We start from the raw sequence: 13,516 nt of genomic DNA, 5'->3' as shown, positions 1-13,516 counted from the left end.
TTTCTTCTTCTGAGGTTAAAGTTCAGCTGGTATCTCTACTTGGTGTAAACATCGCCACCTAGTGGATAGTACAGATTAAAGCTCTCACAGCTTTTCACTGGAGAAAAGATCTGTTTTCTTCCAAGATAATTCAAAATTAATGAGGAAAAAAGTAAAAAAAGCACTTTGTCTTTCTGAATTGATGAAATAATTATATTATTTATACCACATTGTACACACAGTTCATATCTAACCATAAATCTTGCACAAAGATGATGTTAAAAAAGGTAGTAGATCAAAGAAAATATCATTTTTTCCATGATTTTCTCTGGACAGTTAAATTTTCAAGTATTCTAGATTCATTTCCTAGTGAAATAGTTCATGAGTTTTTTTTTATTTCAATCCTGGTATCAGTTTACAGCTCTCAGAAATCTGAAATAAGGCATCAAATGAGGCTTTAAAGCCTGATATGGCTTTAGAACCCTAAGTGTTTTGCCAAAGCCAATATTTATTTTCCTTATTGATATGTTTTTAACACTTCTTTTGACAACTTTGCTGCTTTTTTTAGTGTTTCTGCCACGTCTTATTACTACTTTTGACTGGTTTTTGCCACCTTTTTGGAACGTTTGCCACATTTAATTCATTTTTGCTACCTTTTTGCCACTTTATCCAATTTTGCTATTGTTTGGCCATCTTCTGCCCTTTTATCCCATGACTTTGATCAACTTTAATCCTTTTTTTTGCCACTTATCTGCCACTTGTGTTCTAATTTTGCGACTCCTTTCTTACAACTTTCAACCCTTTTATGCCACCTTTTAGCCAATTTTTGCACACTTTTGCCTTTGTTTGACCACCCCCCCCCCTTTTTTTTTTTTACCCAATTTTGCCTTTTTCATCACCTTTTTAACCTCTTCTTACAACATTTAAACCTTTAAGGCCACTAGTTACCCATTTTTGCCACCGTTTTGACATTTTCAAGAAGTTTTTGCCAATTTCAACTCATTGTTTGGTCACTTTTTTAACCAATTTTTGCCCATCTCTGACTTTTTTTTGGCCACTTTTTGCCCCAGAAAGCTCTCCCCTTTATCCCCCCTTACAGGCCACCTTGTCTGTCACATTATTTAAAAAGTCTATTTTGTATTGCTCTAAATATGGTGTACCTTGAGATTTTGGCTAAACCTTAGGTGTACCTTGGTCAAAAAAAGTCTGAAAACCACTGAAATACTGATGCATCTTTAGGAGCTACAAAGGTAAAATTAAAAACAGCCATCACCAATGAGTATTTTTAGGTCATGTTTAATGTCAGTAATCACTGCCACTAGGTCAAAGTCAGCTAACAGAAGTGCTTTACATTTTTACAGAAAATATTCACAGTAAATTAGGATTTAAGGTAAAAAGAAGCAGAGTCAAGCCAGGCATACACTGTGTGACTTTTATCCAATTTAGACATAATAAAGGAAATAGAAGAGCAGGAAATAGTCCTACCCATGGACCTCCAGCTGATACAGATGGTGTGTATGTTAGAGAGAGGATATGACTTTAACCTCCTATGTGGGATGTTTTCACAGGAAACTTCATAGATATTTGTCCCAGTCGGTCCTGACTTCACTCCTACAGTGAGCAAAAAAATTGTGGCAATGGTCGTGCATCGTAGCGATTCAGTCGCACCGTATGACCTGACAATCCAACACGACTGTTAAAGAGTCGGCTTGAAATCACACAGCGTATTCCCAGCTTTAGTGTTTAATTTTTAAACCCTCTACACGTTCAGGAACAAAACAGTGAAGAGATAAAATGAACCACATTGTCTACAGGGGGCGGCAAAATGGCCTGAACCAAACGTCCCTCAAAAGTGCTTCAAACAAATAAATAAATACAATCAATAATAGCTCACACAACTAAAAATACATACATTACACTACTTTAACTTATTTGTTAGAACATTAGTAAGGATGGGGATGGAAAACCAGTCCAATAAATCAGTAACAATTAAGCTTATCAATACTGCTTTCCAGCCTAAACACTCCTGATACTCTGTTATTTTCCAGTTGAGACACCTCTACTAAATCAAGGCGCTGGTGCACAAACCTAAATCAATAGTCTGAAATAAAATTCACACTAGCACTAAAAATAAAAGTAATCAACAGTCATGGCCGTTGATGGTCATGTAGAAAGAAACTCAGCCCTCTCCTGCTGCAGGGCGGTCATCCTCCACTCCAGTCAGCTGTGGTAGGAACACCCAAACTCTGTTTTATATGATGTTTTTATAAAAGCATTAATCAAATGTTGAAACCGGCAGGAAAAAAGCTAGGCAGCTAGCAAACAAGGTGACAAAGTTATATTATGATGTGTTTAAAGGGATACTTCAGTATTTTTGAAGTTGGGTTGCCCCTTCATACAGGATGTACTTAGGGAAGCTAGGCTGTATTAGCGCCACAGACAGGTAAAGCTGCTTTGTGTAATTTAGTGAGTTTTAGGTAAAAATGGACCAAAACAATGACGGCTCAGTTGCATGCTATATCACCCAGAAAGCCCCTGTGCGTGGGACTGTTTTGCAACGCGAGCTTCAGCTACCAACTACAGGAAACTAGAGTAGCACAGCTAAGATAACACTAAATTAGTGGTTTTGACTCTAGTGATGATGACATTGCGTTTACTGTGGATACTTTTATGATCTGGAGTACACAGAGGAACTTCTACGGATGGAGACTCAGCAGGAAGAGAGGGAGAGAAACATTAGCAGAGTCTGGTCAGCTAACCTGATGGTGCAGGTGTGGAAACTGTGAGCCTGTGCCCATGAGAGTTGCTCTTGTCACAAGTGGGACTTTTCAACTCTTCTTCAGGACACTTGCGATAGAAGAAAATGGCTCACAGATGCCTGCAGCCTGCATCACTCGCCATCCAGAGTTCTCCGCCTTACTGAAAATAGAATAGATGAACCAACCCCAACCAGGAGAGCTTAATGGAAATTTGTTGTCAAAGTTAGTTAATGGCTTGTGCTCTATTTTTCTAGTGGCTGATAACTAGCAAACATTGATTTCTACCTAAAATTCACTGAATTACATGGAGCAGCTATACCCGTCTGTGATGCTTTACAGCATAGCTTCCCCATCCTGTTTGAAGGGGCAATGCTTTCTGAAATCTCTGGAGGCTAATGGCACTACTATCGCCAAGTACCTTATACCAGTGGTTCCCAACCTGGTCCAGGCACCTCTAGAGGCCACGCAGGACTTTATTTGCTCTGACAGTCAAAATTAGATTTACATATATTATTCTAAAATCATGATTAGAAATAGTTTAGAGTGGTATATTAGGGCCCACTTAAAAATATAATAAAAAGACTACGGTGGTTTTGGGGCAAAACAGTCAAAATTTTGGGTAGAAATCCCTGAAACTTAGAGATTATAAAGTCATATGTGGACGAGCAAATAAACCCAGAATTAAAAAAATTGGAAATTAATGAAGAAAAACTTGAAATTTCTGAGTTTTGAAAAATCTTTGATTATGACATGAACTGAAAAAGTGTAAAGTTTTTATAATCGTTAATTTACAACTGTAAAAATTCAAAACTGAAAAAAAATTATATATATATATGTAAATTTGTGATTTTTTTAATATAGCAAATATTGAGTTTTTCATGAAAACAAAAAGATTCTCTTTATTATTTTTATTTTCAAGAGTGACCCTAATTCCCTGTCATTATGATGGGTAGTTTAAACATAGATCTTATGTGAGGAACACATTTATGCAAGCCTATAAACTGGGATTTTGTCACTGAAAATAGTTAAATTAATGTTTATTTTTTCCAAGAGGGCCATGGGGGTGCTTAGCTTCCCTTAGAGACGAATGTGGGGGCCAAGGAAAATGGCTGGGAACCCCTGCCTTATAAACCCAACTCCAAAAATAGTGAAATCTTCCTTTAAGGTCTTATTGGTTAAATCAAATAAAATCACAACATGCCTAAATTTGATGTCAGGAAAAGTACATCTTTGTTTTTACAAAAACTACTGCAATAACAACAGCGTGTGCTAACAACATTCTTCTATTTTCACTGTTTCAGATTAAACTCTCCGAAGTGCCTGTGAGGGATTCAGTGCAAAGCAGCACAACGTTAACAGAATATTTATGGATTTATGCTGCTTAGGGCCAAAGCAGAATAACTAGATTCTGTGTCATCTCTGCACCAATCACAGAAAAGTATCAATAGATGTGTCAACAAAGGCAAAGATCATTAGGAATTATTGATAAGGGTGTCGAAATAAACAGGAATGACTCTGTATTCCTGAACATGAGTGCTTAAATCCTACTGTTAGTTTTCTGTTTCAACCGTTGCTTTTCTTATCAGCTCTAAAGCTGCTTCTCTCTCCTTCAGGAGCTTTTTGAGTCTTGTAATCTCCTCGTAAGATCTCAGATCATCAAAGTCCTCCGACCACGTTTGACAAAACCTGTCACTATCGGGGGTATCAGAGCTTTCATTCTTTGCAGTTTGACCGCTGGTTTTTCCAGGTGATCTTCTACGTTTTCTTGCTCTTTCACCTTTCCTTCTCATCTGCCCCATCGTCAGAGCTTTAATTTGAGTCCCAGGGATGCAGCATGGACACACTGTGCGCTTCATTGTTCGTCTTATCCTCAGTTTGCTTTCGTCTGTAGGGATGACCTGTTTGTGTGCGGTTTGCTTCTCCAGGATTTCTTCATCCTCTATGGGCTCCGTGTAGTCCTCCAGTGAACATTTTAGAGCCTTATCACACGTGTGAGGTGAAGTATCTCCTGACGGTTCCTCCTCACTCTTCACACTGACAGATTCGCCGTAGGGATCTTGTTCCTCTTCACTCGACACACTGACAGATCTGCTGTAGGGATCTGCTGAAGGAAGTTCTTCACCAACTCTGAATGTTGTCTCCTGATGGAAGCCACCATGATGAAGTTCTGCAGGACGGCACCAAGGGTCGATCCTCTGCAGGCTAATTCTAACACCTGCACTGACCCCAAACTTCTGTCTGAGCAGACCATCAGACCTTTGACAGGACTTTGGATCCAGGCAAGAACTCAATGTGAGATCAACAGAGCTCTGCAAGTTGAAAAATAAAGCTTTATGTAAATTTAAGTTTATAAGAAGATTAGCAGTCATTGCAGTCCTTCAGGACAACTGTGTGTATCCGCTCTGCTCTTCATCTCAGCCTCCGTCTGTTTGATTCAGACATCATTAAGTTAGTTTTGTGAAGTCCCTTTATCATCCCATTAAAATGCACATTAATGTTACAGACAGAGAGCAGAGGGGAGACAAAGGGATGACTCCAGGTCCTAAAAATGGACCATGCGTGAACATTGTCTGACTCCAACCTGCCAAACTTCAGACAGGGGCTTTTAATCCACACCCTTCACTCATTCTCTGTGAGCTTCTTACTTCCATCCATCCATTTTCTATAGGCTGGAGCCTATCCCAGCTGTCATTGAGTGAGAGGCGGGGTACACCCTGGACTGGTTGCCAGTCAATCACAGGGCTGACATATAGAGACAGACAACCAGGCACGCTCACATTCACACCTACAGGCAATTTAGAGTCACCTATTACCAGAACATGCATGTTTTTAGATAGCTGGAGGAAGCAGTCGGACAAAACTCACGCATGCACTGGGGGGGAAAAGAACTCCATCAGAGAAGGCCCTGTCTACTGCTGGGGTGTAATTTGAGTTTGAGATAAATTACATTTATGGCTTCCTACAATCAAGAGAACGAGAGAACTGATTCAGTGATCATTGTGCAACATTGTGTTGCACTCATGTTTTCCATTTGTAGGGGTGTATCGATCCATCGCTGTATATCAATACAACTGTTTGATTAATGATGTAATCAGATCGGTAGAAAGTCAAATCTACGTCGTCAACTAAAAGCTGTGCTTTTATTTTGAACACCTCCCCCCACACACACACACCTGTCAATAGTTTTTGCCTTGCTGCAGGTCCTCAACAAGCTAGCAGTAAACGGCACTTGCTGACAGGAAGCAGCCCAGACGCTGAGGATATCGACTCTTCCCCTTGTTATTGTAGACGTTTTTCAGACAGAGACTACTGCAGAGTAACCTTGCAAAGCAGACGGATTCGCCCGTTTCCTTGTTTCTCACTGGTAGATCCATCTTGCAAAGCTCCCATCTGAACTGTTTGGGCCCGGTTAGAAAGTGACAGGACCAATCATTGACGAGGGGCAGTACTTTCAGGCACAGCAGAATCGTGACATAAACAAGCAGCAACAAGAGGCCGGTGCCATTATGGCAGAAGAGACTAGCATTGATGCTGCTAAAGCGCCAGTTTTATCAGAACTTGAGGACATTTCTTTATTAAAAGAAGATTAAAGAACAGCGGTGAGTTGTTTTCTTTTCAAAAATGACAAAAGTCATGTACTTACATGTCTACAGTCGCAGTGGTTCACGTTACGCAGTTCTCTATGGAGTTTAACATCCCATAACATAAACATCCCCAATGGAGGCCATTACTGCGCCTCTGTGTTTTGGTGTGAACACTTTATTGTTCATCATTTCACGTGATGAAACATTTGGTTCTTACACCTACATATGGGTGAAGTAGCGGTAAAGGAGAGACGGGAGGGACTTGATTATAAACAGCAAAAATATTTTAAAAAACACCTTTGAATAGTAAATTCAGCTTTCAAATATTAATGAGTAATTATTAAATAATTGAATTATATTTGAACCACCAAATTCGTTCCAACAGCCTTACTGCTCTCTTTCTGCCCCCGTTTTTCTCTCGTTTGGAGGCTGCACATCACGAGTGATCGACCTGACTTAACCTCTCTATCAGAATCAAGACTACAGTAAATAAAAAACAATGTAAATTCATCCCTCTTGTGCACGTTAAAGGGCCCACAAGTAAAGTATACAGGGCTATAATAGAGCAGAAATAACTAGTCCACATGTGTGTACATGTGTTAAAACAGATCTAACCCAGGCACATTCCCAACAAAAACATATCAGAATATTTTAAAAGACTAATGGTCACAGCAGCTGCTTACCTTTTCCTTTAAGGAATCCATGTCTGCTGTGGATTGTGAGCTGCTGCTGTCAGAAATGCTGGTGTCTTCTGGCTCTTGTTGTTTTAAAGCTGCGTCCACACACTTCACCTGTTGGATGGCAGGGCTCTGCTGAGTCCTGACGTTTGGTTCTTCATTATCATTCACGTTCACCCCTGCAGCCTCACTGACACGTGAAGGATTTATGCCTAGATTTATGATGTTGTTGTGGAGTTTTCTCCCATCTCCTGTATCTCCTCCTGTGCCTGTCTGCTCTGCTTCCTTCACAGGTGCTCTCTGCGTTTTAGAGGTTAAATCTTCTGATGTTCCAGACTCAGACTTCGGAGGAATATATGGCATAAAAAGGACGTTGTCTCCATCAGGGGAGGTCAGCTGTGATGCTGCTCTTTGAGGCTTGTTGCCCGGAGAATCGTTCTCACAAAGGCTGATGACTTTATGTGAGTGGCGTGGAATTACACATTTGTAGACCGGCTTTGTTTGAGGCGTCACTGAGTCTGAATTTTGTACAGCGGGTACTTTTGTTGTGTGGAACTGAGATGCTGAGTTACTTTTGACAATGTGAAACATTAAGCTGCTCTTTTTGAACACCTTCCCATTGCACAGGACCAAGGCACCTTCCTCTCCTTGTCTGCCTTTTCCCAGTGTAGGAACTGTGGCATTTATTACATCTGGTTGCTTGCACGCCCTTTCTTTCTGTGCCAGAGTCCGGGGAATCTCTGAAGTGATTGTAGAAGACAGCGGAGTTGGAGGTGCTGAGCTGTCCTTGTCTTCAACCCTCCTTCTATTGGGGCTGTTGGGCCTTTGTGGAGTGTGTGAAGTCGGCTCTAAATTTGGTTCTGATCCTGCAGACGGGGTCGCACACACAGTTTTACTGGCTGCGTTTGGGAGGATTTGAGTCGAGGGTGGCACAGGGGAGTTTGTTTGAGCGAGAGCTTGATTCCTGAGCTTGAAAGGAGGGTTGTGGACCACATTGAAGCCAGGGGCTGAGTAAGATAATGGCGTGATAGTACGCGGTAGGAGCTGAGATGCTGGGACAGTCTGGGTTTGTTTCTTGACAGGAATCAGTCCTCTTTCTTTGTTCATGTTGGCTAAAGATACAGCAGCCACTGGGAAGTGACCTGGACATGTTCCTGACTTCTGACAGGTTTCTGCAGGGACTGAAATTACAGGAACTTTGTTGACATGTAAAGGCTGTTCCTTTGGTAAATGTTTGTCTGGTGAGTTATGATCCAGATTTACTTTATTCAGGCAGATATTCCTCAGATGTGTCCTGGAAGGCTGTCTAACAGAGGGACTCGGGGTTGATAGTATTGGGATCTGAGTCAGCACAATGGGTAAAATGTTCGCAGTGGCAGCCGTGTTCAGCGTCGGGTTGGTTTGGCTCATCTGGGGCGGGACCAACTTCTGCATGATCAGCTGTACTGGAACCAGGTTCATGATGTTCTGTTGAGCTGCTCCCACAACAGGCCTGGCCTGGAAGTTGATACCGGAAAAGCTGAGAAAAACACACAGAACACAAAAATATGTGAGTAAGCAAACGTGAGAAGCAAACGTAACAACATGTTTTTATTATATAAAAGGCTGTAAACTCTGCAGTTATGTGTTTAAAACAGCAAGTCAGGTATGGGGTGCCTGTTCACAGGCCTTCACCGGGCCCATGCCACCATCTCTCCCATAAAAACGCCATTCAAGATCTAAGGGGGATTTGTTAGGACTTCACACAGTGGTAGTTTTATATCAGAAGTTGAATTCAAACATCAACTTTAAATCAATAAAGTGATAATTGAGGAATTGCCTGATTGAGTATGTTTTACAAAATGTATTATGTTCACTCAGCCCTGATATCTATCAAAAAAAAAAAAGGAAAATAAAAAATAGAACTAATAAAAATTACACTAAAATGAAGCATTTTTGCAAAATAAAAACTAAACTAACAAACCAGCAGTAAAAACTAATTCAAACTAAACTGAAATTGAACACTGAAAGTTAAAACAACTAAGAATCAAAACTAATGAAAAATCCAGAACTATTATAACCTTGCATAGGACCACGTCTGATATCTGGCATGGTCAAAATTAGATTAATGTATTTTTCTAAAATCATGATTGGAAACATAATGTACAACAGTGTATAAGGACGAACCTAAAAGATAACAAATAATATGATTCCATTAATTTTTCACCAAAAAGCCTACATTTTTAGGGGAAAGAAAAAATACTTTAAGATTATAAAGTAGAATATTTACAATTAATCAAACACAGAGTTTCAAGTCTGAAATTTACAAGAAAAAATACAAATTACTGATTCTAAACAAATATTAAATGTTGGCATCAGACAATAATTTCAAGTTTTTAAAACAGGAAATTTGCCCCAGCTGAGGCAAAAATAGGAAACCACTATTATTATTAAAATCAATCAAAGTACTCATGGTAAATTAATATGGGGTGAATTTATATCAATTTTACAATTGATTGCTGATCAAATAAGTTCTTTTTTTTTTCTTCACTTATAGTAAGGACTACAATGTAAGGACTTTTTATTGATTTCTGACGAAAACTAGAAAAAAACCTTATGAAGGTTAAAAATTAGACTAAAGGGACTTAATTTGACTAAAACTAAATTTAGAATAGCTGCCAAAATTAACACAGATGTTGGAGTTTGCCAGCAATTTTTGGAAATAAAAAAAAAACATAATACTGATTAATATGGGGTACCTTGGACTAGAACAATTGAATGATTGGGGAAAATAATCTAATTGCGATTTTTCTCCCCAGTATTGCAATTGTGATTTAGTATGTGATTATTATTATCAAGGATTGTTATAGACTATTCTAAAAAAATGCCAGCAGATGATTGCATGACTTGTAATGCATAAAATCTCTGCTGCAAAAAAGTTTTAAACAACTATTTTGACACAATTTTCAGGTTAAAGAAATATTGCATCTTCTGCGATTTAAAAATTGCCCAGCCCTACCTTGGACTCAGTGCTATTTAGTCTTTGGTTTCAGTCTCATCGCAGTCATTTGTACCCAATATAGTTTTAGCTTGACAAAATCTCAATATTATTTCAGTCCAGTTTAAGTAAAAGAGAAAAAAAAGATATATATATTCCAGTCTTTACTTTTATTCAAAACAATTTCTTTCTTGAACCACTTCTATTAGACATATTGTAAAATTTAAATGTAAAACAATTAAATTAAGGTCAAATCAATACTTTCATTACTTTAAAGTACATTAAAGAACATAATGTCCTTTAGACCTTTTATGTACAGTAGAGAAATGAAACTGTTCCCATTAGTCCAGCGCTAACATTTCAGTCTCCTTAATTAAAAACCAACTATTCACCAGAGTTTTTATCACCAAAGATCAATTTTAGCTAGTCTTAGTCCAGTCTAGCAAACTAATAATAGAGGACAAACATTTTTAGTCATAGTTTCTGTCACCAGAATAAACAGTCCTGGACTTCTACTTTTGTTTCTGCGCTATTTAAGTTACTCAATTTTCAAAAGTGTCACATCAAAATATAAAATTCTGGTGGTATGAAACCTCCATTTATACACAAATATATATGTAAAAGGAGTGTGGGGGGTTGGGGGGCTGCGGCTGCCCCTTGTGACCTAAAATTCTGTAGCACGGCCCTGTTCACTGTGATAACTGACTCAGTCACAGTTAAAAAGGTATAAATGAATAGTGACTAAACATGAGGAAATAAGTCCCTCCTGTCTAAGAATTAGTTTTACTTTCTACAACATTAAAATCAACTTTCTTTTCGAGGTTGTTGTCAAACGTTGTAATTTTACCTGGGAGCCGCCTCCGGGCCTTTTGTCGTCGGGTACATCCTACGGGAGAAAGCGGGAAACCTTCAGGTACGTGGAAGTCTTTGAAAAATATAAACTAAATAATAACGAAGACAAGCTAACTACGGAAATTAAAGTTATGACACGTCCGGTTTGCCAAAAAACGCTTGTTTCTTTCGTCTTTAGTCGTCCTTACATATAACGGTCGGTTGTCTGGTTATTTTTGTACCTGCACGCGCATTGAAAAACTCTGCTCTGACTAGACTCGCGCTAAAACTCTCGATTTCCGCTCCTGTTGCGAACTTCCGGTTTGTTACAAGGGCTACGTTCAATATTGCAAATCATATGTGTTTAGTAATTATTAATGTTGAGCATAATTTGTATAATTTAGTATCATTAGTATTATTCCGTATTATCTATATTAAGAACATACATTCTACAATCGTTTCTATTTTTTCTTTTACACAATTTATGATTTTCATGCTGACTGTTGCTCTGAATGCTGGAGGGGGAGGAGGGCAATACCAGTCAGTTCGAAATAAGAATAAGCAAAAACAAATCAACTGTTAAGGAAAATACGCCAAGAGTACCGTCACAAATATCAAATAACGAAAAAAGGCAGCCGAGGACCTCCACCCCATACCGGAAGTCGGAGTACCTCGTCTTCTAAGGGAAGACTTTGAATTATAGAAGTAAAAAAAAAAAAAAACAACACACATCCAAGATTAGAATAAGCTATATTAGCCCATATATCAACAAAATAAACATGTGAGAATTAAAATAATCTAAAAATAACTGAAGAAAGAAGGCATGAACATGGGTTGACAACGGATTTGCAATTGTGGAATAATAGATATAACCAATTTATTTTACACACACAGCGATCAGAGGAATATAATACTATTACTAGTATATCAGGATTAGTAAATCAAGTTTCAAATTCATGAATGAAGAACAGCAGTAAATGAAAACACGTTAAAAAAAGGAGACCCTTTACAAGCTGTGAAATATAAGGGAAAGAGACACTGAAAACACATGAAATAGTTCATAAAGAAAATATCACTTTTGTATTTATTTCAAGGCATGGGTTTCTTATCACTTCTATAAATTTATTATTGCACATATAACGACCTTTTCCAATTATTTTTATTAATGCTACATAAATAACTTACTTAACCTTTTCTGGCAACATTTTTTTTTGCATTTCTCCTAAACAGCAGCAACTCTCCTCAGCAATAGAAGAGAATTAAAAAGATGAGTCTGTATACAGAAAGTGAATATCTGACAAATTATGTATCAAAATTCATTTATACCTACGTCCATGCTAGGGGGTTGTTAATAAGATTTAAAACATTTTACCAGCTGTAGGAGTTTTAATTATAGCCTGAGCATCGACATCAGCTGGCCAGGACCCTATTGCACCTGTATGTGTCATTATTCTGTCATAAGAATCACTAATTTAGGGGCTTTAACAGGCTTAGAAACTCACCAAACTTTAAAGAAAATTGTCCCCCCAGTGCATACATCAATAAGATTACTCTGTCACAGCGCTCCCTTCTGGCAATTGAGCTTTAAAACTGTTGAAAAATATCTTTGCAAGAGCCAAAATCTAAGTGGTGAAAAGTGGCAATAAAAAAAAAAAAAAAGGTTAGAGCTGGCAAAAAAAGTTAAAAAGCTGCAAAAAAAGTGTCCAAAAATGTGTGAACTAGTGGTAAAATAGGCAGAAAATGGCAAAAACTGGGCGAAAAGTGACAAAAAATGTGGAGAAAAAGTGGACGAAATAGGTGAGAGGTGACAAAAAAATGACTTACAGGTGGCAATAATGGTAAAAAAAATGTTGCAAAACTGTGGAAAAATTTTAGTTATAAATGACTAAAATTGACAAAAAGAAGCAAAAAGGTGTGGGAAAATGAGTGAAAAGTAACAAAAATTGGCAAAAGCAGCAAAAAGTTGGGGGGAAATGAGTGAAAAATGACTAAAATTGGCAAAAAGCAGCAAAAAGTTGGGGGAAATAAGTGAAAAATGACAAAAGCTGCAAAAAGCAGCAAAAAGGTGGGGGAAAATGAGTAAAAAGTGACTAAAATTGGCAAAAATCAGCCAAAAGCTGGGAGAAAATGGGAAAAAATGAAATGTAAAGGCAAGAGGCACCTTAAATGAGCAAAAAGTGGCAAAAAAGGGAAAAAATGCAATTCGCAAAAAGCAGGATAAAAGAGGCAAGAACTGGAGAAAAAGGACAAAAATCGGATTAAAGTGTCAAAAATGATCTAAAAGCAGCAAAAGTGGATTAAAGGGGTAAAAAAAAGGCAAAAAATTAAAAATAAGGGCAATGGAAATAAACAGACAAAACATAAAGGTTGACAATTAAGTTTGACAATTTAAGCCTACTGTTTAAATGCGGATAAGTGGAAGAAGATGGATGGATGGATGTTTAAATGATGGAAACAATCTCAATGGATAAATCTGAGGTCAAAGTTTCCATTGTTTATGGTTTTCCGGGGGAATAATATTTTAAATTTAGACATAAAAGAGCCACATGTGGCTCTAGAGCCACAGGTTGAGTATCACTGCTTTAAATATTCAGCCCTCACACACCATTCAGCCTAGGCTTATGATTTTTGGTCTGCATATGGATCATCATCAGACCTACAAAAAAGCCTCTTGGACCTGTGCCCAAATCCAAACAGGAAGTCCACCAG

The 13,516-nt window shown here is 38.2% G+C and overlaps 1 protein-coding gene across 1 annotated transcript; it reads right to left on the bottom strand.

The window, feature by feature from the left end:
* Positions 1-1,273: 1,273 nt before the first annotated feature.
* Positions 1,274-11,074, bottom strand: LOC121517817. Its single transcript, XM_041799866.1, has 3 exons — positions 10,824-11,074; positions 7,006-8,518; positions 1,274-5,047 (listed from the first exon to the last, which is right to left on the bottom strand). The coding sequence occupies exons 1-3, from the start codon at positions 10,859-10,861 to the stop codon at positions 4,289-4,291; spliced, it is 2,310 nt and encodes a 769-aa protein (XP_041655800.1). The 5' UTR covers positions 10,862-11,074; the 3' UTR covers positions 1,274-4,288.
* Positions 11,075-13,516: the final 2,442 nt, after the last annotated feature.

Source organism: Cheilinus undulatus, linkage group 11, assembly GCF_018320785.1.
Source record: "Cheilinus undulatus linkage group 11, ASM1832078v1, whole genome shotgun sequence".
NCBI classification, from domain to species: domain Eukaryota; kingdom Metazoa; phylum Chordata; class Actinopteri; order Labriformes; family Labridae; genus Cheilinus; species Cheilinus undulatus.
This window is presented reverse-complemented; position numbering and strand designations above follow the sequence as displayed.